This window comes from Mastigoproctus giganteus, chromosome 2 (genome assembly GCF_048544385.1).
Source record: "Mastigoproctus giganteus isolate SK-2022 chromosome 2, ASM4854438v1, whole genome shotgun sequence".
NCBI lineage: Eukaryota > Metazoa > Arthropoda > Arachnida > Uropygi > Thelyphonidae > Mastigoproctus > Mastigoproctus giganteus.
This window is the reverse complement of record NC_143576.1, coordinates 126703233-126719569: the sequence shown is the minus strand read 5'-3', so window position 1 is coordinate 126719569 and position 16337 is coordinate 126703233. Positions and strand designations below refer to the sequence as shown.

Sequence of the window (16337 nt, the reverse complement as noted above, 5' to 3'; positions counted from 1 at the left end):
GCCAGCAAGTCAATAAGTTCTTCATTAGATAATTCCTTCTCTTCTTCCTCTATTAACTCCACCACATCTTTGGCATCAACCTCCAACTGCAGTAGCCCTGCAACCTATTCATATGATTTGTCTTTTTCAAATCCTTCGAAGCCTTTTATGTGCCCTGGGCATATTTTCTTCCATGCACCATTTAAACAACTTTTAGTAATTTTCACCCAGGCCTTATTAATGTTTAAGATGGCGTGGTAAATATTGTAAGATTTCCAAAAGTCTCTTAACGTAAAATTTTTCTCATCGTCTACTGCAGACAATGCCCGAGCAAATACTGTGCGTCATAGCACGCTTTTAAATTCGTAATAACACCCTGATCCTTAGGTTGGATGAGTGAAGCCATGTTTGGCGATAGAATTAGGACTCTCACGTTCGAAATGAAATCAATGCGTAGGATGTCCAGGAGCATTATCTAATAGAAGCAAAATATTGAAAGGAGCATCGTTGTCTTTACAATATTTTTCAACCTCAGGAATGAAACAGCATTTAAACCAATCCTCAAAGAGACATTGTTATTTATGCTCTCTGGTTCGATTGGAAATGCATGGGTAGGGTGGCTTTATTGATCGCCTTAAATGCACGAGGATTTTCAGAATTGTACACAAGCAGTAGTTTTAATTTGTAATTGCCTGCTGCATTAGCCTAAGAAAGAGCATGGACCTATCTTTTGATGCCTTGAAACCTGACATTGTATTTTCCCCTTTGGCAATGTATGTTCGATCCATTTTTTGACAATACAGAGCAGTCTCATCAATGTTAAAAATTTGCTGCATTGAATAGCCGCCTCGATCAATAATTTTTTCCAATGCATCACAAAATTTCTCTGCAGCTGCAGAATCGGCACTAGCAACGTCACTGCATACTTGAATGTTGTGGAAACCAGCACGATGCTTGAACCTATTAAACCACCCGATGCTTGCCACAAACTTTGGTTCGCCATACTTATCCTTAATATCTTTATAAATACTTATTGCTTTTGCTTGAATGGTCATTAGACTTAGGGGCACTTTCTTCTGAATCTGATTTTCTATCCATATTATTAACAGCTGTTCCATCTTCGATATAGCACCTGAATGCTGTTTTGTAATCACAGTTGATCTTAAGTGCATTGATCCTTTGACATGTTCTTTTATACAAGCACTGTCCTTTAAAACAGTATTCACTGTTGGAGCAGCGAGACTTAATTCCCTTGCAATAGATGACAAACTTTATCCTGCTTCGTACTTCTTAATCATTTTCATCTTCATTTCTAAATCAATTTTGTTTCGTTTTCTAGCACTGCCGGTACTTGCACTTTCCATCGGTCGCTTTCCCTTCATCATTGTAATCGTAAATAGGAATGAAGACAAGTTTCTGAAAATTTAATTTTTATATGATTAAAGATTTCAGTGAGGGGGGAACATATTTTACCATAATAGGGTAAAAACGCACACAATTGCATTTATTGATATCATTATGGCAAATGCAATAAGATCGAGTTTACTTGGAGGTTATACCTGAGTATAACCTCCATGCACAAGTACATGGTGGGTGACCACCCAGGTGTGAACCAACGTAAGCAGGGGTCGAGGTGTGGGGCCCACACCACATGGAGGAACACTGCCCTTCTATGTTACCAGGCAGTACTAGGTGGTAGATGACTCTCATCAACCGGTGAAATACCACCACTTTGCTTCTTGGAGGCTTGAAGTGGTGGAACCCATGTTTAGTCTCTCGGGCTAAGTTCTGGTCAACCCTTCCCTATCTCTTCCATCATGCAGTATGATTGATGACTTTTGAGGATATGATGAATATCGTGGCGAAATCCAATATTCCTTACATTTCGAGGGTACAGCTCTAAAATGGTGTTTGCAGGCTGGCCGCTAGTTAGTACAGAGGACCGAACCTATTGGTAACTCTCTAGGAGGCTTCAGGATCAGCTAGTGTATAATCTTGCTACCTCTACTCTGCCAGATAGTGACTGGAGGGAGTCCGAGTAGAGTGTATGCGGGGAGAATTGTCGAGGCCACGTTATGTCAAGAATCTGGGTATATTCTTACGTGCACGCCATATCCAAAAATTTCAGTACTTCATACAGCATTTCCTGTCCACTTTTTCTTACTATTGAATACACAATGAATTGTCAAACTAATAGAGCAAGCTTATCTGCAAAAAGATCTAAACCTCCCAAGCACTTCCTAATTCATTTCACAAATATACATGGTCTCGACTGTAATCTCAACGATGTCCATTTCCACTTGCAGTCTGCCAAACCCCATGTACTTTTTCTGACAGAATCTCAGTTATCGGTTGATTCAACTACTGCTCATCTCAGATTTCCAAATTATTCTCTGTATGATTCCTTTCGCCTCAAAGGTGGTACTTCTGCATATGTCCATTCTGATATTCCCTGTAGGAGACTTGGCAATTTGGAATCTCCTCTCTTTGATCTTCTCTGACTTAAAATCTCTCTCTTCCTCATTGTGTCAAATTCATCTGTTGTCTCTACCGTTCTCCCAACTCCACTAATCACTTGGAGCTCTTTGACTTCCTCTCTTTGCAACTTGACTTTCTCCAGTCCAACTTTCCTAACAGTGAGGTAATTTTCCTTGGAGATTTTAATTTTCACAACTCCAGGTGGCTTCCGTTTTCTAGTCACACCGACCCAGCAGGTCGAGATGCTGAGGCTTTTGCAATTACTACTGACCGAACACAGATTGTTCATTTACCTACAAGAATACCGGACAATCCTAATCATACAGCCAATACGCTTGATCTTTTTCTCACAAACAACCCACCTAAGTACACGGTCAAAGTGAGAGGTCCTTTAGGCACTTCAGATCACAACTTGGTGATTGTCTCTTCTCCAATGGAACCTTTATCTCATGGGTATTCCCAACCTCGTGTTGTTTGGCATTACAAGAATGCAAAATGGGATGACCTACGAGATTTCTTTTCTTCTTTTCCTTGGTCAGATTACAGTTTCAAAACTTCTGATGTCAACATATCGTAATTGGCTTGTTTCTAATTCTTCAGTTTCATTTTCTGCCTACACCAAAGCTCGCAACAATTGTAAAGCAGTTATTAATCAGTCCAAACTAGAGTTTGAACAGGCTAAGAGCAGAAAACTTGCTTCTTGCTCTAATGGTAGCCGAGCATTCTGGTCTCTTGCCAAAGCTATTGGCCACAACTTTTGTCCATCTCTGCTCCCACGTCTGTCCAAACCAGATGGTTCTGTTGTCACTTCAGCCAAAAGATAAAGCTGACCTGCTAGCATCCCATTTTTCTTCCAGTTCATATATTAATGATCTGGGTAAAACACCTCTTACCATTCCCAACACGTTCCATTCAATGCCTCCTGTGGTCTTCCGTCAAAAGGATGTCAGAAGGATTTTGTCGAATCTTGATGCTAAGAAAGCTGATGGTATTTTTCATCATGGATGGAAAAATACCATCAGGTCCTGATGGTATTTTTCCCCTTGTTCTCAAAACCTGTGCTCCTGAACTTACTCCTATTCTTTGCCGCCTTTTTTCACTTTCTTATTCCAAAGGTGTTTTTCCTTCTGCTTGGAAATTTGCTCATGTCCAGCCAGTTCCTAAAAAGGGTGACAAATCCCTGTCATCCAATTGTCCTCCCATTGCAATTACTTCTACTCTTTCTAAAGTTATGGAGAAATCAATTAACCGCCAACTGTTAAACTACCTAGAAACCTTCCGTCTGATCAACGATCGCCAGTATAGATTCCGTTAGTGTCGATCCACTGGTGATATTCTGGCTTATGTTACCCATTTATGGACTAATTCAATGGAAAGGTTCGGTGAAACACCAGTAGTTGCTGTTGACATCTCAAAGGCTTTTGATCGTGTTTGGCATAAAGGTCTTCTAAACAAGCTTCCATCTTATGGTTTGCCAACTGTTTTTAGTAATTGGCTATCCAGTTTTCTCTCTGATCGCTCACTGAGGGTGATGGTAGATGGCTCTCTGTCTTCTAACTTCTCCACTAATGCCGGTGTCCCCCAAGATTCAGTTCTTTCCCCCACTCTTTTCCTCTTGTATATTAATGACTTTCTTCCATTGACTGGAAATCCTATCCATAGTTTTGCCGATGATAGCACACTGCATTCCACTTTCCATTTTGAGAAACCTTGTCCTGCTCAATCAGCTTCAACTTCTCGAAAATCTGTTACCAATTCCTTAAATGCCGATCTTCAGGTAATTCTCCAGTGGGGCAAAGACAACTTAGTTGATTTCAACCCCTTCTAAAACTCAGTCTTGTCTTATATCTCGCAAAAAGGATTCTTCTGCTCCTATGCTTATCTTTAGTGACACTCAGATTTTTAGGCAAAATGATATATCTCTTTTGGGATTACCCTGACTTCTAATCTCTGTTGGCCCAAGCACATTACAAATATTGCTTCCTCTGCATCTAAAAAACTTGGTTTTCTCTTTCACTCTCGGCATTACTTTTCTTCCAAACAGCTGCTCACTCTGTATAAATCGCAAATCTGCCCTGCCATGGAATATTGTTTCCACATCTGGGGTGGTGCCCACAAAACCTCTCTCAGGCTTCTTGATTCCATTCAGAAGAGGGCAGTTAGGTTAATTAATGATTCATCTCTAACAGAGTCTCTCCACTCGCTTTCTCATAGACGTACTGTTTCTTCTGCATGCCTCTTCTACAGATACTTCCACAGGCACTGTTCTTCTGAATTGGCTTCTATAATTCCTGCTCTCTCTTTCAAAACAGTCCAAACACGTCTGCCACCAGCCAACATCCATTTACTGTCCAACTTAAAACCCACAGAACCAACTTTTCATCTTCCTCATTTATTCATTCAACTGCCGTTTTCTGGAACAATCTTCCTTCATCCATATTTCCTGAAAATTACAATCTACAGAAGTTCAAGTCCAATGTCAACAAATATCTTCTTTCGTCTTCTCAATCTCCAACCCAAGCACGGTACTAAGTACTATAGGTTCTAATACCTCTCGTGTTTGGGGTTCACATAAAAAAAAAAAAAAAACCACTACCCGTTTATAATTAGATGCACTAACAGAAAAGCCCAATTAACCGGAAAGTGCAAATTGTTTTTATTGTTTTATGGTCATGACCTCCAGAAACATGCTTTAGAAAAATATCACAAAGCCATTCAAAACTGGTTCTTATAACAGAACATATGATAATGATTAAAGTGTAGTGTATTTTAATGAGTTGAATTGGAAACTAATACAATTTACACTATAAAATAAACCTTTTAGAGAGTTATATAAAGAAAATTTTAAATTCCGAGGTTGTGGAATGAATTACCAAAAAACAATATGTTATTTGGGTTCACGTTACAATATTTTCACGATACGATGATGTCTCTGGAATGGATTAATATCGTAAAGTGGGGTACACTGTATTGTATAATTACAAGCATAGTTTGAAATGTGATATTTATGAATGTTTAACATTCATTTTTTCAATTCTGTTGATAATTGAAAAAAAAACTCGTAAACCCAGGGAACTCAAAGCGAGAACTACTTGTATATTACTATATCTCAGTATGTCTAAATTATTATGTCCCAGCACTTTTCAGTAAGGTAAAACTGATTGAATAAGTGAACAACAGTCTTTTCCACCGATGAAGCGTTGGTTATTCAAGGTAGTATTCAGAATATGATATATGATAAAAATGATGCCATTTTCACCATTTTGGTAATTGACTTACATATAACAATGATGATATTGCACTACTATTAAGTCAAGTGAATCCCCCATAAGTTGAGGCCATCGCCCTTCCAAATTCTTTCAGTCTACTGGAGAGACTGGCTATAGTTCTGAAACTGCAAAATATCATAAGTTTCAAATGATAAAAGTATACGTTAAAATGTACAGGAATCCATAGTGATAAAAACCAATATATGAAAAGAAAAAAAAGGAAAAAAAATAGTGTGGATAAAATAATACAATGATTAAAAAAAATATCAGAAAGATCTATTAAGGAAATGAGGATGCCAAACAAAGAAATTCACCACCCACAACAACACAGGGAACTCTGCTAACATCAAACTATCAGTGTAGAATGAGTTCTAATTAGAGAAATATCACAAAGGTAATCCAATGGTAAAAAATTAAAAATAAAAAGAATTAATTATCAGCCATTTCATAATTTCTGAACTATCATAGAAAGCTGTGGTATTTCATAATTTCAAAACTATAGTCAGTCTGCTCAGTGGTTACTAAATTTCATTCTATTAGGTTTTATTGGCTATCACTTTATACATTTTAATTTTCAATCTTATATTTTGACATTTCAGAGTAACTATATTCCACCCTACATTAATGTTGCAGTTATTAGGCTATTAATTGTCTGAATGTTTTCTGTCATATTTGAACTGAATTTTTTAAATTTGATGTTAAAATTTAATTAATTTTAATCTGCCATTGTTGTTATTATATTGTTTTCTTTCATTTGTGGACATAATATAGGAGCAATGATAGTGGTGTTGAACATTACTGATCTCTGATAATACATGGACAAAATTGCAAAGTTAAACAGAGAAATATCCCTTCTCATAATGGATTTATTATTATACATTTATTTTTTCCATAAACTTCTATTTCATTAAATCGCTGCTTTCTACGACAATTTTTTTTTTAAATAATTATTTTACCAATATTTGCAGAAGGAGATGCAACACATAACTGCCCTTGTATAGCTAGCTGTGCAACACAGCACTAAATGCTGCCTATCAAACAGCAACCATCACAGACAACTGTTGTGTGTGTTTGTTTTTAATTTTAATGTAAATAAAATTGGTTTACATTCATTTCAGAAGAATATCTGCTATTGTTGCCATAAAATGATGTTTTGAGACTAAACTGATGATGGGAAGCAACTTACCCATTGAGGAAAAAATAGTTGATTTTGCCAAATTTTAAATTCAAAACAGTAATACTTAGAACATTTTAATATCAAGTTAAAAAATTATCTCTAATATGACATATAAGGTCGAGACGACAATAAGTAAGAAAATAAGTAAGATGGACCCCTGGTGTGTTTTAATTGAAACACCCTGTACATAATATTTAATCTTTCAAAGAATATATAGACAAACACACAATTGATTAAATTTAACAAGCATTATAAAAAAATAATTATATAAACATTATTTAAAATTTGACTTACTTTTCTAATTCTTCATGAGAATGTGCAAATGTGCAATTAGCACCACGGGGACAACTTCCTCTCTGTGTAAGGTCTCGACACATACTAGTTTTGTATTTTGCATTAAGATTTTGTCGATCTTCCTGCAGTTTGCGGCTGCCAAAATTATGAATAAATTCCACTAGTCCTTTCACAACTAATCTTGCAGCTTCCAAAGCATTCTTTAAATCTTCCCATGATGGTGGTGGAGCATCTTAGGTCAAAAAAAGTGTTCAGAGACAATCAAAATATGAACACTGTAATAATGCAATTCTTTATATGGAGATATGTACATCACTCACTAATTTTAATAATACAGTACCTTAGACTCTTATTTAACTTATGTCTGTATGTGGCATTACTGTTATTGCTGTTGTATAATTAGTCATTTATATGCATATTCAGTTTGATATTAAATATAATTTTTAGATTAATGCATATATTAAGGGAATTATGTCAGATTAGATGAATTATTTGATAGCATTACAGGTTGATTAAGCCTATATGGTGCTTACTAAAGATATGTGTGTCTAAAGGTGCAATTTAATAGTAACATTTGTCTACATTTGATCTAATACTAAAAACTAAACTAATGTTCATACTAATATTATCACTATCAACCCATTCATCCACAAGAACATTCCTCTGCTACTCATCAGAGGCTTTGAGTACAAAATGATCAAACACAAAGAATGGCTCGTACATACCTGTTTCTGTTGAACCAATTAGATTATATTTTAGTGCTTTGTAAATTGGGTTTTTTCTTTTTTAAACTAATATTAGCATCCAAATATCAATGCTGTTTAAATTTATTGTTAAAGGAGATAATAAAAGCAAACCAAGATTGGAACCTAAAGTCCTACAGATATGCATAAGATAAAACAAATATTTATATTTATTAAAGTTAAGACCGATCAATCCAACACTTGCAGTAGTAGGCAAGAAAAAAGGTTGTTCTTAATTGCCAATGAGTATATATTACATGCGAAAGCACTGCATCATCTTATAATAAGTCACAGTTACTGACAAATTGAAATTAAAATACCATTAAAGACAATAAAAAAAAAATAAAAAATAATGCTATCCACTGATCATTAGCATTAGTAGAAGCATATGATGCAAGAAAGCAAGTTTATACAGCATCAGCCAAAAAAAAAAAAAAAAAAAAAAAACCTTCTCATTTCACTCATTCAGTCTGTCCAGATGTTTGTGCCTTGAATTTACTTCTGCCTTCAATTTATTTTAAGCTACCAACTTCGACAACAATAGATGTAAGTTTGTTCCAGTAATGAATTGCATGCAGGCTAAAGGCAAACTTCCACACATCTATTCTACAACTGTCTTTCCTCAATTTAAATTTATGCCGCCTCAGGCAATTAATCTGGGCAAGAGGAAGAATCCCATCAGCATATAGCTTGCTCAAACTATTCAAGGTCTTATACACTTCAATCAGATCACGTCGCACGTGCCCAGTCTCCAGACACTGTAATTTGCCGTTCTTCATAAGAGCAACCCATTGTTCCATTCACTAATCTTGTTGCCCTTCTCAGTACTCGTTTCAGCAGCTTTACATCTTTCCTAAAATGAGGTCTCCAGGCTTGTGTACAGTACTCAGGTGTGGCTAGACCATTGCCTTACAAAAGGGGATGATCACCTCCTTATCCCTGCTAAAAAAATTCCTATATATATCATTGACAAGATACGTTAAGCTACTAGCAGACTGTCTGCACTGGTCAGAAAATTTCCTATCTGATTGTACAATTACCCTTTTCATTCTCTACCACCCTCAGTGTAGTACAACACAGTTGATACGTTACTCTGGAGTTACTGCTACCCATATGCAGTACTTTACATTTGTCAATGTTAAACTTAAGTTGCCACCTCACAGCCCATCTGCTCAACTTTTCTAAATCGCGTTGCAGTAGTGAATTGTCATTAGTGTCATTAACAAACCTGCCAACTTTTGAATCATCTGCAAACTTAGACATTAAGCTTGATATGCCTTCATCCATATCATTAATAAATACAGAAAACAACAATGAACCCAACAATGAAACCTGAGGGACTCCACTAATAACATTAGTGCACAAACAGCAATGTCCATTGATTACCGCTCTCTGTCTTATCCCACACAACCTTCCCTTTATCCATAGCAGCAATTTGCCCTTAATGCCATACTGCTCCAATTTGTGCAGCAGTCGTCCATGTGCAACAGTATCAAAATCTTCCCTAAGATCCAAGTATATGATATAAAAATTATTTTTTGCACCCAGTTCCTTTGTGACCACATCCAATTGGTCAGACAAGACTTTCCCTTAACAAACCCATGCTGTGACCGAACTATAACTGAGGTCTTGTCTAGATGATCCGTCGGTGCTTCTTTAATTGGTGCTCCATTAATTTCTCCTGAACAGAAGTTAAACTAACAGGTCTGTAATTACTTCTGTCATCTGTTGATCCTCCTTTGTGATTTCGGGTCACATTTGCATATCTCCAATCCATGGGGACTTCCCCCGAGTCCAAGGAAACTCTCATAATTATGGCTAAGGCTTTGCTTACTTCCTTTTCTGCCACCTGTTATATAACTGGATAGATTACATCCATCCCAGGTGCCTTCCTTATGTTTTACTTCAACAATTTTTTCTCCAATTTGCTCTTGGTTATTACAAAATTATTTAGCTCACTGCCAGAGTTTTATTAAACTCTGGCAGTTTAATAAAGGGAAGGTTGTGTGGGATAAGACAGAGAGCGGTAATCAATGGATATCCCCCTCCCTGAATAACTCGTCATGTGTGAATGTAGATGCAAAATACTCATTCAGTTTGTTAGATACCTGAGCAGGATCATTAACAGTTTAACCATCGATATCAAGTGGACCAATCTGATTCATCCCATTCCTTCTAGAGTTTATATAAATAAAGAACTCTGTGCTGTTTTTCTTTGCATCCTTAGCTAAAGAGTTCTCGTAATCTGACTTTGCCTGCCTAACCTCCTTTGTGACTTAATTACAGACCAGCCTATATCTATCATAGGCTTCCATGACATTTGTTAATTTATATGTATCCCATGCATTTTTCTTCTCTGCCACATGTCACATTAGTTCATCTGACATACATTTGGGCCTAAACTTTGAACACTATTTCTTAGTTGGTATGTTGGTTTCTTAGTTACTTCCTTGAATGCTTCCCACTTAGAATTTGCTGTTGGTAACATCATCAATTGGTACCACTGTATAGAATTTAAAAAATCTCTGAGACCACTGTCTCAGAGATTTTTTAAATTCTCTGTAAATCCCGCATCAGCACAATGTGATAACTGCCACTTAGTGGTTCCTTTATCTGCAGATTCTTAATGCATGACGAATCTCTGGTGATAATCAGATCTAAAGTATTGCTCCCTCTGGTTGCCTCTCGAAGTTGCTGCTCTAAAAAACAATCATCAATTAAATCCACAAAAGCCTTGCGAGTGACCAACCCACAAGTTCCAGTCAATATCTAGGAAGTTAAAATCCCCTATTATAAGACAATCTGATTTGCTGGCTGGCCCACTATTTCTGTGTACAGTTGTTCATTATACTCATCAGAGTCATTAGGCCTATAACACACTCCTACTCTTTAATTTTACTTTCCCAGTACTAATGTCACACCAGGACTGACTCAACATTGTGCCATCTACCCACGTCAACTGGATGCACTTCATTAGATTTTATGTTTCTTAACAAATAGCATGACCCCTGCCCCCTTCCTATCCTGTATATCCCTTCTGTACACATTGTACTCACCAAATTCCAATTATGCATTCCTTATATCTGTGCAACACCACATCTGTGATAACCCAGCAATATTTGCCTTTGATGTTTTGACCAGCACCTCAAATTCGTCAAATTTATTTACTAAACTCCTTGCACTGAGCAAAGAGTAATATAACATTTCTACATCATAACAGCTAACAAATGCCCAACAAGATAACCTATAACACATATATATACATCCTTGTAACCAAATGAATTTCAACTTACAATGAACAGAGAAAGCACTTATTATTGTGTTGAATGTGGATATTTATTACAGCCAATTTGTAAATCTAGCATATCGGAAGTTTTTATAATATAGCATATTAGAAATTTTGAATTTTTTTTTTTTTTTTTTTTTTTTTTAATGAAAACCCCAAATATGAGAGATATTAGAACCTAAAGTGCTTATTACCATGCATGGGCTGAAGGTTGAGAAGATGAAAGAAGGAACTTTTTCACATTAGACTTCTGTAGATTATAATTTTCAGGATATACATATGAAGGAAAGTTGTTCACAAAAACAGTAATTGAATGAATAAATGAGGAAGTAGAGATGCTGGTTCTGTGATTTGAAGTTGGACAGTAAAAGGTTGGTGACTGGTTGTGATATGTGTTTGATTGCTTTGGAAGAGAGAGGAAGAATTATAAAAGTCAATTGAGAAGAATAGTCCCCATGGAAGTAGCTAAAAAGGGGCATGAAGCAAAAACAGAACATCTGTGAGACAGAAAGCAGAGAAACTTTGTTAGAGATGGGTCATTAATGTCGTACTGCTCGATCTTTGAAACTAGTGACATATCAGAATGCACGTGTGGTGGCTCAATAAACAAACACATCTCTTTCAAACAGTTGGCTTCTTCTTGCAATAAATGCTCTCTTTTGAATGGAATCTATTGGTTACAATACTCCATGGTAGGACAGATTTGCAATTTGTACAGAGTGAACAGCTGTTTGAAATAATAATGTCAAGAGCAAAAGGTGTTGCTAATGCAGAGCCGACTCAGGATATCTACACTACCCTGACATTAATAAATAAGCTTTACTTAAAGGAAAACTAATAATGTGTGTGCTGAAACTTTTAGCTTTTATGACAGCCTCTAGTCTTCATGGAACACCCACTTTTTTTGCACCAATTTTTTTATAAATGTCTCCGAGATATTTTCAGCAATTCATAATTCAAAGTGGCAACCAGTTTGGCTCAATTTTTTGGGCAGTCTCTTCTCACATATATCTGATGATTCAATTCAATTAACTTCTCTATAGGACTGAGGTCAGGATTCTGAGCTAGCCAGTCCAACTTTTCAATGCTCATGTCCTCAAACAAGTCCAACAACGCAAGGTGTACAACATAGAGCAATTTCCTATTAATAAGTAATGTATTTTTGTCCAGGATATCTATATAGACCTTGGGATTAATGCTTTTATCCAAATCAACCAACGGTCTCAAGCAAAACAATGAAATATAGCCTCAGATCATCAACAACCTTCATTACAGATTCCCAGAGAAAGGTGGCTTTCTCTGGGCATCTGCCACACCCAGGCATGACCGTCATATTGGTTGACCAAATACCATGACTTTTCATTCCAAAGCATAGCTTTCCATTAGGCTATGGTCCAAGAATGATGGTCCTTACACTAAGCAAGATGGCATTCGGAACTGGCTGGGGGAGTTAGTGACCTAGGGCCAACTGTGGTAACCCATATCATGTAGTGTACTGCACACTAAACGTAGAGGTCTTGACCGTGAAGCCACGCATTTCCATGCTCTGAGCTTAGTGCTAAAAATATAGTGTTAATATCAGTGCACCACGATGAATCCAAAACCAGATGACTCCGTTTAGTATGAGTGAACCATTGATATCGTCTAGCCCTCTATGGCAGGTAACTTTTTGTTGCCATTTTTCTGTCGCATGTATTGCAATCAAAACTACAGTATGGTCCTTGATGTTGTCACAGACATTCTTTCAGATATGCCAGACAAGCTGTACTTACTATCTGGGAGTCTAAAACACTGATGGAACTGATATTCGGGTGACACTCAAGTCAAGTGGACCCATTTTCGGCGAAGTCCGAACGTTCTGTGACAGTTAGTAATCCTGGGGTATAACCTACAAGCACACTGTGGGTGACCACCCAGGTGTGAATCAATGTAAGCAGGGGTCGAGGTATGGCGCCCACATCATATAGAGGAATGCCACCCCTCTGTGCTACCAGGCAATACTAGGTGGTAGATGGCTCTCATCAACAGGAGCAATACCGCCACTTTGCTTACTGGACGCTTGAAGTGGTGGAACCCATATTTAGTCTGCAGAGCTACGTTTCAGTCAACCCTATCCCATCTCTTCCACATCGGGTAGTACGAATGATGACTTTTGAGGTTATAAAGGACATCATGGCGAGATCCAATCTTCCTTACATTCGAGGGTACAGCTCTAAAACAGTGTTCGCAGGCCAGCCGCTAGTTAGTACACTGGACCGAACCTATTGGTAACTCTTCAGGAGGCTTCTGGATCAGCTAGTGTATAATCTTGCTACCTCTACTCTGTCAGACAGTGACTGGAGGGAGTCCAAGTAGTGTGTATGTGGGGGGCATTCTCGAGGCCATGTTATGTCAAGGATCTGGGTATATATTCTTACCACATGTACACCCATACCTGAAAATTTCATTATTTCATACAACTTGTCCCTCCCACTTTTTCTTACTATTGAATACACCATGAATTATCAAACTAATAGAGTAAGCTTATCTGCGAAAAGATCTAAACCTCCCAAACACTTCCTAGTTCATTTCACAAATATACATAGTCTCAATTCTAATATCAATAACGTACATTTCCACTTGCAGTCTGCTAAACCTCATGTACTTTTTCTGACAAAATCTCAGTTATTGGTTGATTCACCTACTGTTCATCTCAGTTGCCCAAACTATTCACTATATCATTCCTTTCGTCTTAAAGGTGGTACATGAGCAAATGTTTGTTCCGATATTCCTTGTCAGAGACTTGGTAATTTGGAATCTCCTCTTTTCAATCTTCTCTGGCTTAAAATCTCTCTACCTCCTTGTGTCAAATCCATCTGTTATTTCAACGTGCTCCCAACCCCACTAATCACTCGGAGCTCTTCGGCTTCCTCTCTTTACAACTTGATTTTCTCCAGTCCAACTTTCCTAACAGTGAGATAATTTTCCTTGGTGATTTTAATGTTCACGACTAGAGATGGCTTCCATTTTCTAGTCATACCGCCCAGCTGGTTGAGATGCTGAGGCTTTTGCAATTACTAATGATCTTGCACAGATTGTTCATTTACCTACAAGAATATCAGACAATCCTAGCCATACAGCCAACAAGTTTGACCTTTTTCTCACAAACAACCCTTCTAAGTACACGGTCGAAGTGAGAGGTCCTTTAGGCACTTCACATCACAACTTGGTGATTGTCTCTTCTCCAATGGAACCTTTATCTCATGGCTATTCCCAACCTCGTGTTGTTTGGCATTACAAGATTACAAAATGGGATAAAACTGCGAGATTTCTTTTCTTCTTTTCCTTGGTCGGATTACTGTTTCAAAACTTCTGATGTCAACGTTTGCTCAGATCGTGTCAGAGAAATTATTCTTGCAGGAATGGAATCCCTTATCCCACACTCCACTTTAAAATCTCTCCTTAATCTAAACCTTGGTTTTCCAATAAATGTGCTAAGGCCGTTCAGGAGAAGAATATTGCATATCGTAATTGGCTTGTTTCCAATTCTTCGGTTTCATTTTCGGCCTACACCAGAGCTCGCAACAATTGTAAAGCAGTTATTATTCAGTCCAAACTAGATTTTGAACTGGATAAGAGTAGAAAACTTGCTTCTTGCCCTAATGGTAGCCGAGCATTCGGGTCTCTTGCCAAAGCTATTGGTCGCAACTTTTGCCCATCTCTGCTCTCACCTCTGTCCAAACCAGATGGTTCTGTTGTCACTTCAGCCAAGGATAAAGCTGACCTGCTAGCATCCCATTTTTCTTCCAGCTCATGTATTAATGATCTTGATAAAACACCTCCCACCATTCCCAACACGCTCCATTCAATGCCTCCTGTGGTCTTCCGTCAAAAGGATATCAGAAGGATTTTGATGAATCTTGATGCTAAGAAAGCTCCAGATCCTGATTGTATTTCTCCACTTGTTTTCAAAACCTTTGCTCCCAAATTTATTCCTGTTCTTTGCGGCCTTTTTCACTTTCTTATTCCAAAGGGGTGTTTTTCCTTCTGCATGGAAATTTGCTCATATCCAGCCAGTTCCCAAAAAGGGTGACAAATCCCTCCCATCCAATTATCATCCCATTGCAATTACAACATTGCAATCGCCAACTCTTAAACCACCAAGAAACTTTCCATCTGATTAACGATTGCCAGTATGGATTATGTTACCCATTCATGGACAAATTCAATGGAAAAGTTCAGTGAAACACAAGCAGTTGCTCTAGACATCTCAAAGGCTTTCTAAACAAGCTTCCATCTTATGGTTTACCAACTGTTTTTTGAAATTGGTTATCCAGTTTTCTCTCTGATCGCTCACTGAGGGTGATGGTAGATGGGTCTCTGTCATCTAAGTTCTCCACTAATGCTGTTGTTCTCCAAGGTTCAGTTTTTCCCCCACTCTTTTCCTCTTGTATATTAATGACCTTCTTCCATTGACTGGAAATCCTTTCCATAGTTTTGCCGATGATAGCACATTGCATTCCACTTTCCATTTTGAGAAACCTTGCCCTGCTCAATCAGCTTCAACTTCTCGAACATCCGCTACCAATTCCTTAAATGCTGATCTCCAGGTAATTCTCCAGTAGGATTCTGGACAACTTAGTTAATTTCAATCCTTCTAAAACTCAGTCTTGTCTTATATCTCCCAAAAAAGATTCTTCTGCTCCTATGCTTATCTTTGGTGACACTCCAATTTCTAGGCAAGTTGATATCTCTTGGCACAAGCACATTACAAATATTGTTTCCTCTGCATCTAAAAAACTTGGTTTTCTCTTTCGCTCTCGGCATTACTTTTCTTCCAAACAGCTGTTCACTCTGTACAAATCGCAACTCCGCCCTTCCATGGAATATTGTTCCCACATCTGGGACGGTGCTCCCAAAAACTCTCTCAGACTTCTAGATTCCATTCAGAAGAGGGAAGTTAGGTTAATTAATGACTCATCTCTAACAGAGTCTCTCCACTCCCTGTCTCATAGACATACTGTTTGTGCTGCATGCCTTTTCTACAGATATTTCCATGGGCACAGTTCTTCTGAATTCGCTTCTATAATTCCCACTCTCTCTTTCAAAACAGTCCGAACATGTGCCGCCAC

At 37.7% G+C, this 16337-nt stretch overlaps 1 protein-coding gene across 1 annotated transcript in view; it reads right to left on the bottom strand.

Moving 5' to 3' along the window:
- roq (RING finger and CCCH-type zinc finger domain-containing protein roquin) overlaps positions 1-16337 on the bottom strand; it is a 711471-nt gene that overhangs the window by 481668 nt on the left and 213466 nt on the right. Inside the window, exon 8 of the mRNA XM_090390025.1 lies at positions 7198-7429. Within this exon, the coding sequence (XP_090246151.1) occupies positions 7198-7429 (232 nt within the window). The remainder of the gene's footprint in view (positions 1-7197; positions 7430-16337) is intronic.